Raw genomic sequence first — 22,109 nt, forward strand, 5'->3', positions numbered from 1 at the left:
AATGCGACGTGTGGCTGGACGTCTTATCCTGGCGCACCCAGACCTTTCAGCATCAGAACCGTACAATGTGGGTATTTCACATTCAAACAACGGCTGTAGAACTTCAATCTGGTAATACACTGAGTTTACTTTCGCGTTTATAGCAACTCTATGCAACTCAAATTTGCCATTATAACAAAAATTGGCTACAGCCATAAAACCTTGGTGAAAACTTTCCTTGCACTGACGTGCCTATGTTGGAAAGGCCTTGTCACCCTGTGGGCAGTAATATATTGCCTGAATTTTGTTGCAATTGGAGAGGTATACTTATGCTTCATCCAATGTTGCTACGAATTTCCACCTTTCAGCTGCCAGATATTTTTCATAGAGTTTTCGAGCATTGACCCCCACTCTGCACTGTGCCTTGCTCCTAGGTGGTGTACGCGGGCCTTGAGCTTCTTCTCCAGTTGCAAATTTTCGTTGATTATGCGACAAATAGTTGACTGGGAGGTTCCCACACGTGATGCTATAGCTCTTTGGGTTTTTGAATTTTCGGATTTTCACTGACAATGAGCAACTGCATTATTTGTACTACCTTCCTCTTTTGACTTGGAGCAGATTGCAGTTTCTTCGGTGTTTTCTGCCCACTTGCAGCAGCTTCACGGAATTTTCCTTTGCCATTCAAAACCTTATGGAAACCAAACTTCAATCACTAAAATTTTTCGACTTGCACCTATCAATAATTTTCGTATAACTGTATCCTTCTTCGGAAAGCACGGTTATGTAACCGATCATGGGTCCAATTTCCGAGGCATGTCGACATTAAAACAACTACAACTGATGCACCTGTTCATAAGATTTGGGACTGCACCTGCACGAAAAAAAATTTACATTGCTGCTGTATGTCACAAGCAGGATTAATGTCAAAATCATTATCAAAAGGCTGAATCAACCCTCCGTACAGCAAAGTTTAGTCTTTTCAATACTACTTTGTTAGTTGTTGATTTCTCCTCTTTGCTGGTCCTTTTGCCTCATTTGTTTAATTGCCGTCTTCCCCATCACATGGGTAAGGTTTACTTTGACTAATTCACATCCTTCTCCCCCCATACTCAGGGTTGCTTTAACTGTTATAAATTCATTGGGAACTATCGACTAACTTCTTTGGTCTCCGTTACAGCCTAATTGTGTTCGCTTCCCACATCCCAGTTCACCATCTCCTGCCAGGCTCAAACAGTAAACTGTCATATCCTGACTATATTCTTTCAACTTGAAATTACACTTTCTTTGTTAAAATTCAAGTAGGGCTGTTTGCTATTCATTCAATTTTTCTTTAACTGGAATTACTTGGTTTTAATTTTAGCGTAATTTTGCACTTTACTTTTTATTTATTTTAGTATTATACTGGTTTTGTTCTTTATTCCTTTTCTTTTTGGTCTCTGTCAGGTCGGCTATGATTAGTATTAATATTATCAAGGGCCATGATGCAAGGAAGCAAGTTTATATAGAATCAGCCAAAAAAAAAGAACACGCATCCCCTTCTCATTTCACCTATTCCCTCGCTCCAAATGTTTGTCTAGTTCTGCCTTGAATCTGTTTAAGATATCAACTTCTACAACGATAGATGGAAGTTTCTTCCAGCAATCAACCACCTGCTGGCTAAAGGCAAACTTCCGCACATCTATCCTACAACTGTCTTTCCTCATTTTGAAATTACAGCCTCTCAGGCGATTATTCTGAGCAAGAGGAAGAATCCCATCAGCATTGAGCATGCTCAAAACATTCAAGGTTTTATACACCTCAAACAGATCACCGTGCAGGTGCCTAGTCTCTAGACACTGTAATTTGCAAAACTTAAGCCTTTCTTCATAAGAGCTACCATTTGTTCCATTCACTAATGTTGTTGCCCTTCTCTGTACGAGTTCCAACAGCTCTACATACTTCTTAAAATGAGGCCTCCAGACCTGTATACAGTACTCAAGGTGTGGCCTGACCATTGCCTTATACAAAGGGATAATCACCTCCTTTTCCCTTCTAGAAAAATTCCTGTATATCATTGACAAGACACCATGAGCTACTCATGCAGACCGTCTGCACTGCTCAGAAAACTTCACATCTGCCTGCACAATTACCTCAAGGTCCTTTTCACTCTCTAACACTCTCAGTGTAGTACCACACAGTTAATACGTTACTCTAGGGTTACTGCTTCCCATATGCAGTACTTTACATTTGTCAATGTTAAACTTCAGTTGCCACCTCTCAGCCCATCTACTCAACTTTTCTATATTCAACCCCAGGGGCTCATATCTGGTGAGTATGGGCTTGGCACACACAGGGTCCTGAGCTGGATATCATCATTCTTCTCTTTCTTGGTGATTCCCTTCTGACTCTGACTTTCTCTCTCTCTGGGTAACTCAGGAATTTTTTTTTTTCTTTTTTGGCTGGTGCAACAAAAGCCTCAGGCTTCCTTGCATTATATAGCTAATGATAATAATAATAATAACATCCTATTGCAGCAGCGTACTGTCATTAGTGTCATTGACAACCCTGCCGACCTTCATATCATCTGCAAACTTGGATATTAAGCCTGATATACCATTATCAATATCATTAATGACTACAGAAAACAACAATGGACCCAACAGTGAATTCTGGGGGACTCCACTAATAACATTAGTCCATAGTCCATGAAGAGCAGTGTCCACTGATTACCACTCTGTCTTCTCCCACTCAACCATCCTTTTATCAATAGCAGCAATTTGCCTCCAATGCCACACTGCTTCAATTTGTGCAGCATTCTTCCATGTGCAACAGTATCAAAGGCCTTTCTAAGATCCAAATATATGATATCAAAATTATTTTTTTCATCCAGTTCCTTTGTGACTACATCATAGTATCCAATCAAATTAGTCAGACAAGACTTCCCCTTAACAAACCCATGCTGTGTCTGAGCTATAACTGAACTCTTGTCTAGATGATTCTGCAATGCTTCTTTAACCAGTGCCTCCATTAATTTCCCTGGAACAGAAGTTAAACTAACAGGTCTGTAATTACCTGTCTCCCTTTGATCCTCCTTTATGGACTGGGGTCACATTTGCACATCTCCAGTCCATGGGTACCTCCCCTAAGTCCAAGGAAGCTCTCATAATTATGACTTAAGGTTTGCTTACTTCTTTTGCTGCATCCTTTAATATAACTGGATAGATTCCACCCACCGCAGGTGCCTTTCTTATGTTTATCTTCAACAATTTCTCCTTCACTTTACTCTCAGTTATTACAAGATTATCTAGCTTACTGCCAGAGTTTAATACACCTCTGGCATTCCCCTCGCTGAATAACTCCTCATGTGTGAATGTAGATGCAAAATATTCATTTAGTTTGTTAGCTACTCGAGCAGGATCATCAACAGTTGAACCATCGATATCAAGTGGACTAATCTGATTCACCCCCTTTCTTTGTTTTTCTTTGCATCCTTTGCCAAAGATTTCTCATAATCTGCCTTTGTCTGCCTAACCTCCTTTGTGACTTGGTTACAGACCAGCTTATATCTATTATAGGCTTCTGTGTCACCTATTAATTTATATGTATCCCATGCATTTTTCTTCTCTTCCACATGTCTAATTAGTTTATCTGACATCCATTTAGGTCTAAATCTTGAACAATATCTCTTAGTTGGTATGAAAAGCCTAGTAGCTTCCAAGATTATTTCTTTGAATGCTTCCCATTTTGAATTTGCTGTTGGTAACATCATCAGTTGGTCCCACCATATAGAATTTAAATACTGTCTCAGACCACTGTAGTCACCTTTATGAAAGCAAAAACTCTTCCCTTTACCCCTGATGGTAGTTACCTCTTTGAGTTAATTCCACTTCAGCACACTGTGATCACTGCCACCTAGTGGTTTCTTTACCTGCAGATTCTTAATGCATGAAGAATCTGCAGATAAAGGAATCACTACTGATAATCAAAACAAGAGTATTACTCCCTCTAGTTGCCTCCTGAACATGCTGCTGTAGAAAACAATCCTCCAATAAATCCACAAAAGCCTTGCTAGTGTGTGAGTGACCAACCCACAAATTCCAGTCAATCTCTGGAAAATTAAAATCCCTCATTATAAGGCACTCTCACATGATGTATATATACGACGCTTTGTTGTCTGCATATATATCATAACAGATACAGAAGCCTTGCTTATTGCTGTGTTTCCTTTGGTTTTGGCTGCCGGCCCTTATACAGCCTCAGGTAATACCTGATAGTCAGCACCACTATCTACACATTTATCTAATCTATTTGTGTGTATATATATATATATATATATAAAGAAAGTGAGAGAGAGAGAGAGAGAGAGAGAGAGAGAGAGAGAGAGAGAAGAGACTTTAAAAAAAGCTTATGGGAGAAGAGTAATAATATCATGCAACTGTAATTAAACTGAATACCAAAGTTTAGAGAATGCAAAAACTGTAGAGTTTTATTAAGTTCTCTACGAAGTTATAACCTTAGTAATTAATTGATAAGAAGATAACTGTATTTAATTTTCATTTCTATTAATCACAGAAAAGGAAAAAATCAATTAATTAAAGAAATATGAACAAACATACTTGAACTGTGTAATGCACTGTATACATTACCTAATTGGTTTTATCTTGTGAACAGATCAATATAAACATGCAATTTACAGACACAGATATTCAAAACCTGAGTTACTGTTGCATTTTTTTTTCACTGATGAACCCAGATATGAAAGGCATAGGAACCTATAGTACTTCAATACCATGTGGGCTGAAAACTGAGAAGACTGAATATACTTGTTACAATCTTGTATTGAGTGTGTATATACAGGACTGGCACTGGTCTAAATAAATTTAGACCAGTGCCACCTGACCACGCCGAGGCCTTTTTTGGCTTCAGTGTGGTCAGGTGATACCATTTATTATTTATTGACTTTGCTTATATTTGCCTCATACTTAATATTTTGCAACATTTTTAGATACACATTCCTTTCACTTTCCTTTCATTTCTACTTCTATCTTCATTATTTGTTTCCTTGCCCATTTTCTGTTTTTTTTTGTTCTTTTTTCATATTGCTTACGCAGCCACTTACATTCACAGTCAACTCTTTATTTATATTTACTATTAAACGTATTATTTTTACAGTTTTACACACACACACACACACACACACACACACACACACACACACACACACACACACACACACACACACAAACCTCATTAGCCAAAGCATTAGTATTATCCCTGTTATCATGAATGGATGTGTCCATGGCATCTAGGAGCTACATCATCTGCTGGCAGAGCATATACAGAGATGGCATGAGTAATGCCTGTCAGTTCGTCAGTATGAAGCCTGTGCAATGGGGAAAGGGAATGATATGATGGAGCTGAACAGAGAATGATTTGTGGTGCTAGGAAGGTGGGGGGGGGAACATCTCAACCACAGATATTGTCAGCGGTTTGAAGGTTGCCAGAGTGAAGGTGTGTTTGGAAATAGTCACAAAACCACTCCACATGCTGGGAAGGGGAGACCACCTGGTTGACAGTTAAGGTGAAAAGCAGTTGGCACACTGTCCAGTACAACAGATGGCTCATGATCCTTCAATTAATGCAAACTACTAACAGGGCACACAGAGAAACATTTTTGAACACCACCCAGCAGCTGCTCTTGTGGATAGGCATATGGAGTTAGTGACCTGTTCATATGCCCATATTGACCGACCATCATCAACACCACCACAAGCAGTAGGCACAGAAGCACCGTTCCTGGACATTGGACAACTGAAAAGAGTCACCTGGTCTGATGAATCAAGGCCTTAGCTCTATCATTCCGATGGATGGGTGTATGTGCATTCTACAATGAGAAGGTGAACAGCTGCAACAGACTGCATGGTTGGACAAACACAGATTGGTGACAGTGGTATCATGGTTTGGAGAATATTTTCATGGATATCACTGGTCCACTCATCCCTAATGAACTTTCCCTCACTGCCAGATACTACCTTGGCATTGTTTTTAATCAAGTTTTTCCCTACATTATTACCATGTATCCAGATGGCACGGGACTCTTTCAACAAGACAACACATCACAAGGCCCACATTGTGTAGGAATGGTTCTAGGATTCCCCCAACATCAATCCCATTGAACATTTGTGGGATGCCGTGGAATGCAGCATTCATCAGTCCATGCCTGTGCATTGCTCTTTGGCCAAACTCTGGGATGTCCTTCTTCCAGCTGGTCCAGGATACTGGAGGACACTTTCCCTGATACCATGCTAGCTGCCAGCAGTTATCACAGCAAAAGGTGGACCCCAACATGCTATTAGGTAGGTGGTCATAAATTTTTGGCTCGTTGCGTGTGTATCTTTTCACAAGAAATACCACGTTCATGAGTCTTATATAACAATATACACAAAGCCTGCTTGGACTGTCTTAAGCTAAACAATACTGCATTAAAACTACATTTAATTTATGAATTTCTTTTTTCCATAGAAGCTGTATAAAAAATATATATTTATTTTTTTTGCATACAAACTGAATGAAAAAAAATAAATAAATAAAAAATAAGAATTGCAGGATTTATATTTATCTGATTTTAATAAAATTTGAGACAGATTGACAAATCTTTCTAAAAGAACTAAATATAAAATTTCACAAAAATGTGTCTACTGGGAGTCAAGTTTTTACATGCAGATGGACAGCATGAAAACAACAGTTGCTTATACATATATATGGGATCAAGCCTAAAAAAACAATTTATGTAAAGTAATGTACAGAGGTAATGATTCCATTACATTTGAGGCATTTTGAATTATCAAAACTGTACTTGAGAGATTAAAAACTCCTATACTGTACTGAAGTACAGTTTATCAAAACTTCTCAAGTGATGGGTAGTTATAAAGTGGGATGTGTGTAGAAGTACTTCTTAAATGGGGAGGTGTGCACAAGGGAAATGGGCTAACCCACCAATATGAAATTTGGTACAAAAGTCACTCAGAATACTCTAAATAAGTACTGAAATTTTTAAATGGTTCAAATCTTTTGTTCCAAATTTATAGCAATGTTTCTGTAGGAGGGAAATGGGAGGGGCTTGTGAAATTGGAATTAGGCTTTAAAGGCTTCCCAGGGATATGGGAAGCTGTTTCCTTCTTGTGAAAAGCCCAAACATTTTAAGCACTTTCATTTATATAGAGCATTTCTGAAAAGTATCTGAAAAAAATTCTCAAACATAATCTAGAGTCCAAAATAAGAAGGAAAAAAAAAAAAAAAGTTATATTACCTTGTGTCTAATTTTGAATTATTATAGAACTATGACTTTTTGAATTTTAAAAAACTGGCTATAGAGCATTGAAAATTAAAAATATACCTAAAATAGTTAAAATAATTAAATAGTAAAAAAATATGAATAAACAGTCACACCTATAGTCCATTTCATTTTTGTTTATTCCCATGTAAGCGAGTGAGCAACATTCATTTCCAGAGCCTAGCAAATCAGCTAAGGTGACTATGCTTGACAGTTACTCTGACAAATGAGGTGGTCATTTTCAAGAGCAAGAGCAACTTCCACTTGATTACATTGGGAATAAACTAGTAAAATGTACTATAACAATATGTTATTCATATGTCGTACATGTCTGTTTATCATTATTTTTTATTATCTTATTAATTTTCTTATTTACCAACCATTCAAAACTCCATAGTCTTTTTCAAAATCCAAATGGCCACAGCTCCATTACTGTTCAACAATCAGCCATTATGTTCTATGCCATTTTTTTTTCTTATACTGGATTCTAGAATACACTTTAGAATTTTTTCACATGCTTTTGAAATGCCCCTGTATAAAGAAAGATGTGTTTGGGGGGGGGGGAGCCTTGGAAATCTGTAAATCAGGCCTATTACCATCACAGATACTAACAGAATATTCAATTTGGTATGCACCTGACTTTTTCCTCATCAAGTAATACTTCAACATCTAAAACATAGTTTTATATATACAGGATGTTCTAGAAAGAATCCACCAAACTTTCAGGGGTTGATTCTGTAAGTGATCTTAACAAACAAAGTTCATGTCAACATGGGCTGATTTTGAACTCATGTGGAAAACATGGAAATTATAAGAAAAACTGGAATACCATGTTAAACACTTATTTTATCATTAAAAGTTTCAAAATATTTCAAAATCATCTAAAAACATTTAAGTTGGAAAATCAATTATTTTAAGATACGAACACCAATTCTCTTATAATGGTTGCTCATAATTTCTACCTTGTACTTGTAAACACATTTCTGCATGTTGTAATAATGCTTACATTGTAACTCTCCATTGTTGATTGGTCATTCCAAATGTAGCCCAAAGTGTAAAAAATTCTCCAAAACAGTGCATCTCTGTTTACTGTTAATTATCTGAGTGTACACATATGATTTCACATAGCCCAAGATGTTATAGTCTAAAGCAGTGTTTCTCGACCCTTTTTCCCAAGATATACTTTGAGGTAGAGGTCACGTAACACAAAATATATTTTAAACTATGCATGCAAAGATATTAATAAATGTTATTAAATATAGTGTTTTGTACTTGTACTTTAACATATGTAACTGTATTTAAAGACTAAATGCACAAAGCATAATTTCATATGGGTTTAAATAAACTATATAATATCAGTGCAGATACACCATAGTTAACCCATAAAATTAAACTACGTATGCAGTGTAAAGGCATCGTTTTAATTATATCACATATTGTGGCTACCTTCACAATGAGATACCAGGTCTACCTTCACAGGTAGACCTGGTATCTCATCAAACTAGTACTGCACTAGTTTGAATAAGCAATGCTTCTCTAGTAGAGAAGACTAGTGTTACTTATCAATAGTTCAACTTATCAATCTTTCTCGGCATAAGCCCAACACAAATATTGCTTCCTCTGAATCTAAAACACTGAGCTTTCTCTTTCACTCTTGGTATTACTTTTTCTAAACAGCTACTCACTCTGTAGAAATCTCAAATCTGCCCTACCATAGAATATTGTTCTGGGGTAGTGACCTCTTAAATCTCTCAGGCTTTTAAACTCTATTGAAAATAGGGCGGTTAGGTTAATTAATGACCCATCTCTAACAAAGTCTCTGCACTCTGTCTCATAGACGTATCTGCTGCATGCCTTTTCTATAGATACTTCTGGGCACTCTTCTTCTGAATTTGCTTATATAATTCCTCTCTCTCTCTCTCTCTTCTAAACCAGTCCGAACACATGCTGCAACCAGTCAACATCGATTTACTGTCCAACTTCAAAATCACAGAATCAACTTTTATTCTTTCTCATTTATTCCTTCAACTATTGTTTTCTGGAACATCTCCCTACACACGTATTTCCTGAAAATTATAATCTACAGAAATTCAAGTCTGATGTCAACAAGTAATATCTTTCATCTTCTCAGCCTTCTGCCCATGCACAGTACTAAGTACTATAGGTTCTAATAATATTTTTTGTGTTTGAGGTTTTCATTAAAAAAAATTAAAAAAAAAAAGAATGTGACGGATCCATTTGATCATGATGTCACATTGCTGGCTTGTCAATTCATGCAACTGCAAACAGCTTATACCATCCAATGTTAACCATCAATAATGTTATCATTATAGGGAATCATGTCAGTACCACCACCACCCTGATGGAGCAATATGGCCTTAGTTGCTAATGCTCCTAGAAACCAAATAACAAACAAACAACAACCACCACCCTGCAATGCACACAAAGACCACAGAAGCTCACTTCATATGACCACATGATATTGAGAAGTGTGGTATAACAATCTCATTTTCTGAAAAATAACCAAGTGTTCAAGGGATCAACACCTGCTAATGCCTTATATATACCTACAAATACACTATGTATAGAGCTCCACAGCCTCAGTGTTCATAGGAGAGAGAGAGCAGTGGCACATAAGCCAAACATCGCAAAGTGCAATCAACAGTCTCACCTTGCATGGTGCAACAAACACTATAACTGGCCCACAGAGCAGGGGAAATCAATCATACAGAGTAATAAATCTCATTTCATCCTACTGTCATCAGATGGGGAAGTGTGGAGGATGCCTGGAGAACATATGCTGCTGGAGTGCATCGTGCCAACAATGAAGTTCAGAGGAGGTGGTGTTATAGCATGGACTTGTTTCTCATGTACAGCCTAGGATCTGTAGTCATGTGGAGAACTATGAACACTGATTCCTACCTTACCAGTTTGAATATACAGCCTACAACGTTGCAGTTCTTTGGTATCCATGTTTGTTTCAATAAGATAGTGCACCACACCATACTGCCAGTGCTGTTTTAGAATGGTTCAAAATTGTTTTATGAATGTACAAAAATTGGATTGGCTAGTAAGAATCCTGATGTGAGCCTTATGGAACACCTATGGGATGAACTGGAATATCAGGCAATGGCCAGACCAATACATCCCCTATCAACTGCTCAATTGGTCACTGTTCTGCAGGAGAAATGGAAGACTATACCCACTGTAATCTATCAATCATTGATGGAAAGCCTATCCAGGATGGTGGAGTTTGCCATCTAGATATTAACATCACTACCATTCACTTTAAGAGTATGTCACAGTGATGTTAATGTTTATAATATATTCAATGAACACAGTTGTTTCTTTTCACAAAAAGAGGCAATTTTCTTAAATTTTTACCAAATAGTTCTACTACATTCATGGTTTTGGCTAAAGAGGTCTTCAGTAATCCCAGTGAATAATTTTATATCTCTTCTTTTTATCAGCGTATTAATAAGAACTCCTCTAGTTAGATTCTGTAAATTTTAACACTAATTTATGATGACTGTTCCATTTTCATCCCAATTAAGGAGTGTAAAATCAATTAAACAGAGTTGCATCACTTTTATTATTACGTGCCATAATTTTATTTTATATAATATGATCTATATATTAATATGACAGGTAGTAAATACACATAATTTGTTATTAGTATTAAAATTTTGCCAGGTTCAAGCAAACAAGTTTTAAGTAATGAAGTTATAACTTTTCTACTGAATTACTACTAACAGGAATAAATATTCTAGATAAGGAAATTAAATTATAAGGTAAAAAGTACTGAAATCTACATATTATAATCCACAAAAAAGTAATATCAATTCTTAAAAAGTAAAACAGCAAGAAACAAACGTGTCTGCATACAAAAAGGTACAAATAAAATAAAAAAAATTTATGTATTTATTCACATCAAATAATTAGAGAAACAAATAGTTATAAATTATTTATACATACTTCAAGATGCTTCAAATGGGTTTCCATCAGCTTTCCATTTTCATTTGTACCGGCTTCTTTTATACACATAATATTTTCTAACTGCTGTTTTCTTCTTGTTTCTGCAAATAAGGCTTGTTTTAAATAATTCTGTAATACATGAACTCTGGGAAAAAGAGCTTCTTCAGCCTTTGACATCATATCTTGTACTTTAGATAGCTTTTCCCTGAATGTGATGGCTGCTGTTGTTGTTACCAAATGTTCTGAGATATACTTGTTTAATGAAATTCCCTCTTCTAGTTTTGATGATTTATCAGCCATTTTTTCTTTTATATCCTAAAAATATAGTATTAAAAATATTACTAATAACAAGAATATTCCATTGGCCTAGTGGTGAATGATTATAATCTTTTTTTTTCCCTTTCCTTTCGTTTTTTTTTTTTTGGCTGATGCTGTTTTCTTGCATCATATGCCGCTATTAACATTAATATTAATACAAGCAGTCAAAAGTTAAAAAATAAAAATGTATATTTTTTAAAAACAAATAATAATAAACCAAATATTCATAATTTATAAAACAAATAATTTCTGTTTGATCCAATAAACAAAGTTGTCTCAGGTGGTGTCCCAGGTGGTGAAGTCATTTCAGTAGTGAGCTGCATGAAGATATATTTGGTAGAGTCAATCCAAGAGGATCAAATCCGGGTAGTGTCAATCCTGGAACAGACAACTCCCGTCCAGATAGTGCAGTCATTTCAGTGGTGAGTCAACTTGTTGGGGTGAAGCCGGAGCGGCAGTCATGGTAGATCGAAGTTATATTGAGGATGCATTGTAAAGGCACGATTATTGTGCATCTTGAAAGTCTTCGCGGGGATTGCAGTACGCTGAAGCAAGTAGTGGTCTTGACACATGGCTGATTAGGCCGTTTCATTGTCTGGTTGGGTCTGATTCTGAGGTTGTAGTAGGGTTTTCCGCCTCGTGAAGAGGTCCTGAGCAAAGTTATAAAAGGCTGTATAGTGGTCTTCCAGGAGATGTTGCTCCTGGTCTCTTGGGATGAAATGGATTTGTGTGATGAGAGAAGATCTGAGGTCATCATATAGTAGGCAGTCATCCAAAGGTCGTGGGTTCGAATCCCGCCTCGGGCTTGGATCAGAGTAAAATGCAAAAACTTTGGGAGGTGCATTATGGCTACAGAAGCTGATGCAGCAACAACTAACAAAAAAAAAAATAAATAAAATAAATAGAAGGGAAAACCCACGAACTGCCGGCAAGGTGTTGGATGCCCACAGCTCATTGATGCTCGAGGTGAGAGAAGGCTCTCCCAAATAGTACGTGACAACAGAAGGGCAACTGTGGTGCAACTCGCCAGTAATTGGATGTTATTGTTGTTGTTATTTGGTTTTTAGGAGCATTAGCAACTAAGGCCATATTGCTCCGGGATATGCGGTGGTCATTCCCTGACCTTTCCACATCCTCCCTATTTGGTGGTGACGGGCTCGAACCGCGGTCTAATCAAGAAGCGTGTGCTACACACTGCTGCTCCTTCCCACCTGGCTACGGAGGCGCCGCCACCAGTAATTGGAATGCTGGTGATGGGAGTAATGTGTCACAACACACAGTACATCGAACCCTGCTAAAAATGGGACTGCACAGCCACAGGATTCTCTGAGTGCCCATGCTAACCATGGTTCACCAGTGACAGTGCCTACAATGGGCACACGAGCATTGAAACTGGACCTTGAGTGATTGGAAGAAGTCATCTGGTCCGACGAATCACATTTTCTGTTGCACCATGTAGATGGCTGGGTACGTGTGCATTGTTTACCTGGGGAAGTGATGGCACCTGGATGCACTTTGGGACGAAAACAAACTGGTGGTGGCATGGTCATGCTTTGGGCAATGTTCTGCTGGGATATCCTGGGTCCGGTCATCCATGTGCCGGGCACTCTGACATCTACTACCTACCTAAACATCATTGCTGACCAGGTACACCCTTTCATGGCAACAATCTTCCCCTCTGGTGGTGCCATCTTTCAGCAGGATAATGCGCTATGCCACACCACCTGGATTGTTCAAGGCTGGTTTGTGGAACACGAGGAAGACTTCGAGTTATTGCCCTGGCCTCCAAATTCCCCAGACATCAATCGCATCAAGCATCTGTGGTTTGTGTTGGAACAGCAACTCCAATTTGAGGAGTCTCAACCACAGACCTTACAGGAGTTAAAGGATCTGCTGGTTATGTGTTGGTACCAGATACCAGAAGACATTTGGAGATCTTGTACTGTCCATTCCTCGCTTGGTACAAGCTGTTTTGGCTGCAAGTGGAGGACCAACAGCATATTAGGTAGGTGGTCATAATGTTTTGGCTCATCTGTGTATATAAAATGGGACCAAACAAAAAATTAGTCTCTGGTGGTATTTAAAGCACATTGATTGTGTGTATCTTCTGTGCTTGTTCTTATAACTGAAATCAGAGTATAAGGTTAACCTGTTTTCTTTATATATGAGATTACCAGCAGTAACTGAAGAAGCAAGGGTTCCCATCCAGAAAAATGAATTGCAGAAAAGATGTCAATAAGAGCCAAAAAAGGAGTGATAGCAATTGGCAGGTCTAAAGGATATTCTGTTGAAGAAATAGATGAATTTGCTGGTATTTCAGAAAGTTTTTAAAGAATTTTAAAGAATGGTGTGGGTTTAAATGAACCTGAAATCAGCAGCAAAACTGTGGTTGAAAGTCTGTGCTAAGCGATCACAATTGGTGATGAATGCTTTGAATAAATGAAAAATGATCTCACACGAGACAAGAACTGCTGCAAACAGTTAACCCAGGAAATCAGCTGATGTGGTAGAAATTAGCTGATGAGGTCCTAGTTAACTAAGGACTTTATCAGCCAATTTTTCTGAGGGAACACTGCACTAACACATTTGCTGCCAGCTGTATTTGAGAGAGTGCATTCAATGTGCCATAATTTTTGTAACGTTGAGAAATAACAACATTCCAAAACCTCAACTCTCTGAAATTCATAATTTGTAGAAGAATAAGAGAAATTTACCTAAATATGATAGGTAGAACACTTCTGTATGATAATCTCTAGAAATTAAAACAAATAAAAGATTAAAGCAAAATGATTACAGTAAACAAGGAATGCCAGTTTAAAACGTACCAGTTTAAATGGTAGAACATTCATATTGGCTGGCCAAGTCACAAAGTTTAAATCCTACAGAGAATATATGAGACTATCTTGAACAGAAGATGAAAATACAACAGCATCAACAAAATCTGAATGAATTATGGGCTCAATAGTTATCAGAATGGCCTTATACGAGGTGCTACCCAAAAGTTCCCGAAATGTATTTATAAAATAAATTAGACTCGCCCTGGGTCTTATTCACCACCATCGAAGTAGTCCCCTTGAAAGCGTAAACACAAATTCCAGCATTTCTCCCATGATTTGAATGTGTCCTGAAAGCCCTTCTTCGCCACAGTGTTGGATATCCTCTATGCTGTCAAATCTTTAACCCTTCAGCTTGATTTTCATTCTTGGGAAGAGGAAAAAAATCACAGGAGCTAAGTCGGGTGAATAAGGGGGATAGGGGGAAATTGTCATGTTGTTGGATGCCAAAAACTGTGCCACAGTGAGAGATGTGTGGACTGGCATATTTTTATGATGAAGGACCCAGTTGTTTGTGCACCACTTCTCTGGGGCGCCTCCGTAGCCAGGTGGGAAGGAGCAGCAGTGCGTAGCACACGCTTCTTGATTAGACCGGGGTTCGAGCCCGTCACCACCAAATACGGAGGATGCGGAAAGGTCAGGGAATGACCACCGCATATCCCGGAGCAATATGGCCTTAGTTGCTAATGCTCCTAAAATCCAAATAACAAACAAACACTTCTCTGGACATTTCTTCCTGACAGCTTTCCTTAACCACCTCAGTACATCGCAGTAGAACTTTGCATTGACGGTCTGGCCAGGAGGGACAAATTCCTTATGGATAATCCCATCAATGTCCAAAAAAACAGATCAGCATGGACTTCGCATTGCTCCTCACTTGTGCTTTCTTCCATGGGGGCAAATATGGGCTCTTCCACTGGGATGATTGTTACTTGGTTTCTGGGTCACACCCACATACCCAACTCTTATCACCAGTGATGACCGTAGAAGGGAAGTTTTGATCACTCCTGGCCCGTTCTTGAAGATCTCTGCTAACTTCCATGCGATGCTGCTTTTGGTCTTCACTCAGTAACCATGGCAAGAACTTGGCTGCAATCCTTCTTATGTTCAACTTGTCTGACAAAATCCGCTGAGACGTGCCATATGATAGTCCTACAATGCCACAAATGTCATGGATAGTCTGCCTGCCATCTTCACGGATCGCTGACCAAACTTTTGTGATATTTTCCGTGGTTGTGCCCAATGATGAACGCCCAGAGCAATCATCGTCATCAACCAACATTCAATCATTTTTAAAATGGTTAAACCAGTAGTAGGTCTGCATCTGGCCTAAAGCATTGTCACCAAAAGCTTGTTTCAACTTCTTAAAGGTTTGTGCTGCTGTATTGTTAAGAAGGAAACTAAACTTGATGTAAGCACATTGCTCTCTCACATCAACCATCGCAACAATCACAAACTACGTGAAAAACACCACCAAAGAACTGTGCATAAATATTCACTGCCTCTATCCAGCTGGATGCCACGTGACACATTGATTCACAAAGGTTGCCTGCAGTGTTACCTAGCCCCACAAGTTTGTACTAGACGTAGTTCCTGCACAACATTCAAATTTTGAGAACATTTGGGTAGCACCTCATATTGATAAAAACTATTTAAGGAATCTAGTTAAATCCCTACAAATGAGAATTGATGAAATGAATCATGCTAAAGGAGGGCATACATATTATTAAATGGAAAATTATACAGGTGCCTAATTTTTTGTCCAGGGTTCTTCAGACACACACACAAATATTTTTCCCTCACTATTTCCTATATGAATAAATTTTGTAAGATTTTCTTTAAATAAAAATGGGATTTTAAGATGGTCGCCTACCTGAATTTCTTGAAGTTGATCCTGTAATAACTGTGGTGTCGATAACTGACTTACAGGAAGTGTGACAATGATATAAACTTCCAGCAACCATTCTTCCATATTAGAATATAATTTAGTTAAATCCTCTACTTTCTGAAGCATGCTATCTAGATCTCCGAACTTTTCCTAAATAAACAAGTAGTATTTAAGGACACAGAAATGAACACCAAACAAGAATTAAGCACTGTGAGAGTTTTTTCTCTCTATATTATTATTACTGATTTATATACAAGATAAAGTGAATCTTTGTGATTTTAAAAATTTATTGTAAAATTAAGGAATTTGTTTTGTTTTTTATTTTGTCACAGTGACTACTTTGGTTATATTGTGCCAATTCACATGATTAATCACAATTTTTATGTTTGCAAAAGTGTGTATTTAAGGAATGATCTGCATGATATACCTGGTAAAAAGGTGTATAACTTACAAGGAAAACTCCTATTCTTACTATCTGAGATAACTACAGTTAACTACATCCCTGAATCATAGAAGCTTTTAAGGATTCCTCCAGTAAGGAGGAATTCTCAAAAATGAGATTCAGGTGAGATTAAAATTAAATTCTTAATGCGCTGAAATTTTGAAGCTGAGCTTCTTAAAACTAGTGACAAGTCATGAACTCCACATACCATTGTCGAGATTTTTTGAAATCATACAGATCATTTTGAATTACCAGCATATTCTAAGATAAAATTTTAACTTTAGGTATAGAAAATAGGTATTTAGAAATGACTGGTAAGCATACTTTCAGCATATCTTGTTTTGTTTCTAATCTGGTTTTAAGGACAACAATATCAGCTGCCACTCTGGTTATATCAGAATCTTGCTGATCATTTTCAGTCTGCAGCCTAAGTTCACTATGGATTCGACTATCCAGATAATGCAATTCAGCAACAAGAGCCTGTTCAGGTATAAGATAACAGAAGAATATTTTAATTAAATTCAAAACTACTTTTCAAAGTGAAAGGTAAATTAAAATCTATTATTTTAAATGGCAGCTTATAATACCAGGAATATTTTTAGAAAATTAATCATAACAGCCTAATACATAATATGAACACATGAACAGCTACCAAAAACTAGAATTTGATGACTGATAATTTTGGTTTTTTAATTTGTATTATACCAAGATCAGATTTTATTTTTATCTGGTTCTGTGTCAGAAATATGAGTGAGTACAGAATTATTTTTTTTTTTCGCTTTTCATCAATAAAAAATAATATTAAAAAAATTGATTGTTTCATTTTTTTTTGTTCAAAGAATTCTATCTGCTTGACATGTCAGATAAAATCAGACTGTGCCATGTCAGATAGAATCAGACTATGTCAGACTGTGCCATCACGTCTAAAGTTTTTCTTCTGCTTTCTCGCATTTCATGTATGTGTTAAACTGTGTGACAGATTGTAACACACCACAACATGTTCTGATCAATTACATTATGTCATAAAATAAATGGCACTACTCAACGAAGTGGCACAGTCTGACATAGTACTAAGTTAGGCTCCATAGGTGAATTAATGATTTATACAACTTCAAGATGATTATTTCTGTGTGTTTCTATAATTAATCATGTGCAAATGAAATATTTATTGTGAAAAAACTAAAATGTTACACCAGCATGTTACTATCTAACAGTTTCTGTTATGTTTGTGGTAAGTATGTAATTGAACAGCACAAAATAATAACTTTTTGTATGATCAAGACCATTTACAATTTGTATTTTTGACTACAAAACAGAAGATCAAGATACCTTTGGGTGCACTGACACTTCATGAATAGGTGAATGGAAAAATTAAACATATGTCATTTGCAGAGTCAATGATACAGTCAGAACAAAGATATCATTTTGAGGACTGAAACTTTTAACTAAAACTTGGCTTTTCAGCTAAATGTAACCGACTTTCTGTGATACAACCAGTAACTCAGACTGATGAAGTGCAATTTCTAAGCCTCCTCAAATATGGACTTTAATTGAAGATGATTTCCATTTGTGAAACTGACAAATGGCAGAAGTGTCTAACAAAGACAAATAATATGTATCATTAGGACATACAAGTTAGTGCAATGCATCAGTTCTGTATGTAGTAAATCACCAAAACTGGTGAAATAGCATCATTTTCATTACATCTTATTTTATGAATACCTTCGCAATGAGTAGCTTGTCACTGCACTACTTTGAAAAAGTAATGCTTCCCCATTAGAGGAGACTATTGTTACGTATTCTGTGGACACCTACCCACCAATGATGGGGTCAAACAGCCCTGAAATGGCCGTCTGAGTGGAGGTATCCACTGAATAAATAACAACAGTGCTCTCTAATGGGGAAGCATTACTTATTCAAAGTAGTGCAATGACAGGCAACTTGTTGTGAAGGTATTCACAAGATAAGATGTACTGAAAATGATGCCATTTCGCCAGCTTTGATGATTTACTACATACAGAACTGATGAAATAATAACTAGTATATTCTGTGGTTTGAGGCTTTAAGCCCTAAATTTTATTTTAGTACCATTGGTACTTCAAAATGTCATTTGGGCCTTAACTCTTTCATGAGTTAATCTGAACTCTTGGGTTCCAGATTACAGAGCTGGAATTTGTTTATACAACATGCAACCATATTTGGATATTGCAGCTATCAAAAGAATTTAATACAGTTTTTTTCTATAACAGTTCATATCACTTTCTGAAGTGATACTGATTCCTTAATAAATGCTTCTAAGTCACAAGCATTATAGACTCATCAAGATGTAGTTTTGAAGCACATGAAGTTGCAAAATGGAAATACCTATCAATTTGTAACCAAATACACATGCTATCCTTTTGGAGTTAACATGAAAATATGCAGTATCTCTTTATTAAGATAATTCCTTCTCAAATGAAATTCCACTTCATTTAATCTCATAAATATTGCATGTTTCTTTAAAGTTTGTTAAATGATTTACAAATAAATTAGAAAAGGAAAAATGTTAATTTTTCAATAAAATACATAGAAATAGCATATTCTATTATGAGAAAAAGCAAACAAGTTTAAACTTTTGGCCAGTATTATCTTATTTACTTGGGATGCAACAAATGCAAAGCACTTAACAAAAAAAAGACTTAAGATTAATTGTGCTAACAGAAAGTTCTCTCACAACTATAGATAAAGATGCATTGCATCATCTAGACAAGACTGCAGTAATAATTCAGACACAGCATGAGTTTGTTAAGGGAAAGCCTTGTCTGACAAGTTTGATTGGATACTATGATTTGGTTACAAAGCTCTTCGTGAACTAAAGTTATTAGTGGAGTTCCCCAGGGTTCGGTGTTGGGCCCACTGTTGTTTTGTATATTCATCAATGATATTGATGAAGGTATATCAGGCTTAATGTCGAAATTTGCAGAGGATACAAAGGTTGGCAGGGTTGTTAATGACAGTAATGGCAGTGTGCTACGCAACAGGATCTAGAAAATTTGAGCAGATGGGTTCAGAAGTGGCAACTGAAGTTTAACACTGACAAATGCAAAGTACTGTATATGGGTAGAAGTAACCACAGAGAAATGTACCAACTATGTGGTACATTTCTCACAATTGTTCAGTCAGATAAAGTTTTCTTAGCAATGCAGACAGGCTGCCAGAACAGGTCATGGGGTATTGTCAATGATATACAGGAATTTTTCTAGTATGGAAAAGGAGGTGATTATCCCTTTATACAAAGGGATGATCACCTCCTTTTCCGTACTAGCAAAATTGGTCAGGCCATGCCTTGAGTACTGTGTAGAGGTCTGGAGGCCTCATTTTAGGAAGGATGTAGAGTTGCTTGAGTGTGTACAGAGAAGGACAACAAGATTGGTGAGGGAAACGAAGGGGTCCTTTACCAAGAAAGGCTTAAGTTCTGCAAATTACAGTGGCTGGAGACTAGGCACCTGCGAGGTGATCTGACTGAGGTGTATAAGGCCTCGAATGGGTTGAGCATGCTGAATTTTGATGGGATTCTTCCACTTACTCAGATTATGAATCTGAGGAGGCATAAATTCAAATTGAGGAAAGACAGTTGTAGAATAGATGTGCAGAAATTTGCTTTTAGCCAGCGGGTGGTTAATAGCTGGAACAAACTTCCATCTGTTGTTTTGGAAGTTGATAGCTTAAATAAATTCAAGGAGGAACTGGACAAACTTTTATAGGGAATGGATGTGTAAAATTTTTTTTTATTTTTTTGCTGATGCTACATAAGCTCATGCGTTGCTTTCTTGCATTACATGCCTCCATTACTACTACTACTATGGGATAATTTTCCACCTAATCTTGTAGAACTGGAGAGCTTACATAAATTAAAGGAAGGGGATGGATAGACATCTAGAAATGGAACCAGGCTGTGTTTACGGCGAGAGGAGAAACCTGAAATGACTTACTTGTGGGAAGAAGAATTGTGTTTAAGAAATCCTCCCCGCTCCAAACAGGATTCAAACCTAGACCTCTCAAATGAGCGACAAGTGATGGAACCTCTATACTGGCATGGAAAACCCATCTGTCATCTGTGAGATCATGAATGTTGAAAGAGCTGTACAGTAGTACACCAGTTTTTGAAAAAAAAAAAAAAAAACTGGAGATTCATCTTTTGGTGATGTCATTTGTTCAAAATTGTATGCAACTTGGATAATGGTGTCCTCTCTAATGTAAGCATATGGATAAGTATTAATAGCAGACTTTTGCCACATTCACTTGAAGGTTCAAAGTGCCCTTTTTAAAGATGGAAAATGAATGCAAAGATGCATACAACTTTTTTTTTTTTCACACTTAATAGAAAGTGTCTCTAAATTCTGCCTGAGAAATTTAATTAAGAAAAAATAATTTTTTTGAAATTTATTGTGAGTTACAGCTGGGTGAACAGTGGTTTTAGAGCATAAAAGTAAAGGGGAGGGTAAGATATCCTGTATACAATTAGAAGTGGGTGTAATAAAATACAATAATGATAGCATGAGATGGTCAAATTTGCAATAGTGAAGGTGATGAATAAAAAAAGAAAACATAAGAACTGGTCCTAAATTGCATGATTTGGGACCAGATCTTATATGTTCATGCTTTGGGATTGTTTTTATGCCCAAGCATTCTGCACCTTCAATGTGGTATGGACACAGAGAAAAATCGCACAGAAAAATTTTCCTTAATTTTTGTTCTCAAAAACTTGGATAGGAACAGCAGATGAATAGAAAAAAAGATTAAGATGGAAAATGTACAATATGTTTCCCAATAATTTCAAAGGGATTTAAATGAGTCCTGTGATTCAAATCAGATATAACGTGAAAATGCCTGCATTATGTTCTCACTTTAAATGAAACTGGTTAATATCTTTAGAAATCTCATTAATACACTGGGTGAGCCAAATGTCAGTTTACTGAAAAATAATTTGCACAATTTAAATCTTGACATCAGTTTCATATGACTTTACCAATATTAATATTATATTTATATGATACTATTTACGATATTTAAGTGAATTGTTCAAACTGCTTTTGGAAATTTATTTCAAAGCAAATTGCATCTCTTTCACTTTCACTTAGAAATAAAAACGGCACCTGGAGTTGAGGGGGTCTATCGAATAATATTAAGGGAGGTAGCAAAGGAGGTAAGTAAACCCTTAGCCATAACTATGAAAGCATATTTGGATTCAGGAGAGGTCCCTGAATGGAGATGTGTGAATGTATCTCCCAGTTCACAAATGGAGATCAAAGGGCGACATGAATAATTACAGACCTGTGAGATCAACTTCTGTACCATGGAAAATAATGGAGTCACTGGTTA

The 22,109-nt window shown here is 36.9% G+C and overlaps 1 protein-coding gene across 3 annotated transcripts in view; it reads right to left on the bottom strand.

The window, feature by feature from the left end:
* The window catches only part of LOC150084856 (muscle-specific protein 300 kDa-like), a 1,257,473-nt gene that overhangs the window by 442,282 nt on the left and 793,082 nt on the right, over positions 1-22,109 (bottom strand). For all 3 annotated transcript variants that reach the window (XM_090376651.1, XM_090376652.1, XM_090376650.1), the window contains 3 exons: positions 17,073-17,228; positions 16,292-16,456; positions 11,267-11,581 (listed from right to left, as the gene is read on the bottom strand). In XM_090376651.1, the coding sequence (XP_090232777.1) occupies positions 11,267-11,581; positions 16,292-16,456; positions 17,073-17,228 (636 nt within the window). The remainder of the gene's footprint in view (positions 1-11,266; positions 11,582-16,291; positions 16,457-17,072; positions 17,229-22,109) is intronic.

Source organism: Mastigoproctus giganteus, chromosome 6 (assembly GCF_048544385.1).
Source record: "Mastigoproctus giganteus isolate SK-2022 chromosome 6, ASM4854438v1, whole genome shotgun sequence".
In the NCBI taxonomy this organism is placed as follows: Eukaryota; Metazoa; Arthropoda; class Arachnida; order Uropygi; family Thelyphonidae; genus Mastigoproctus; species Mastigoproctus giganteus.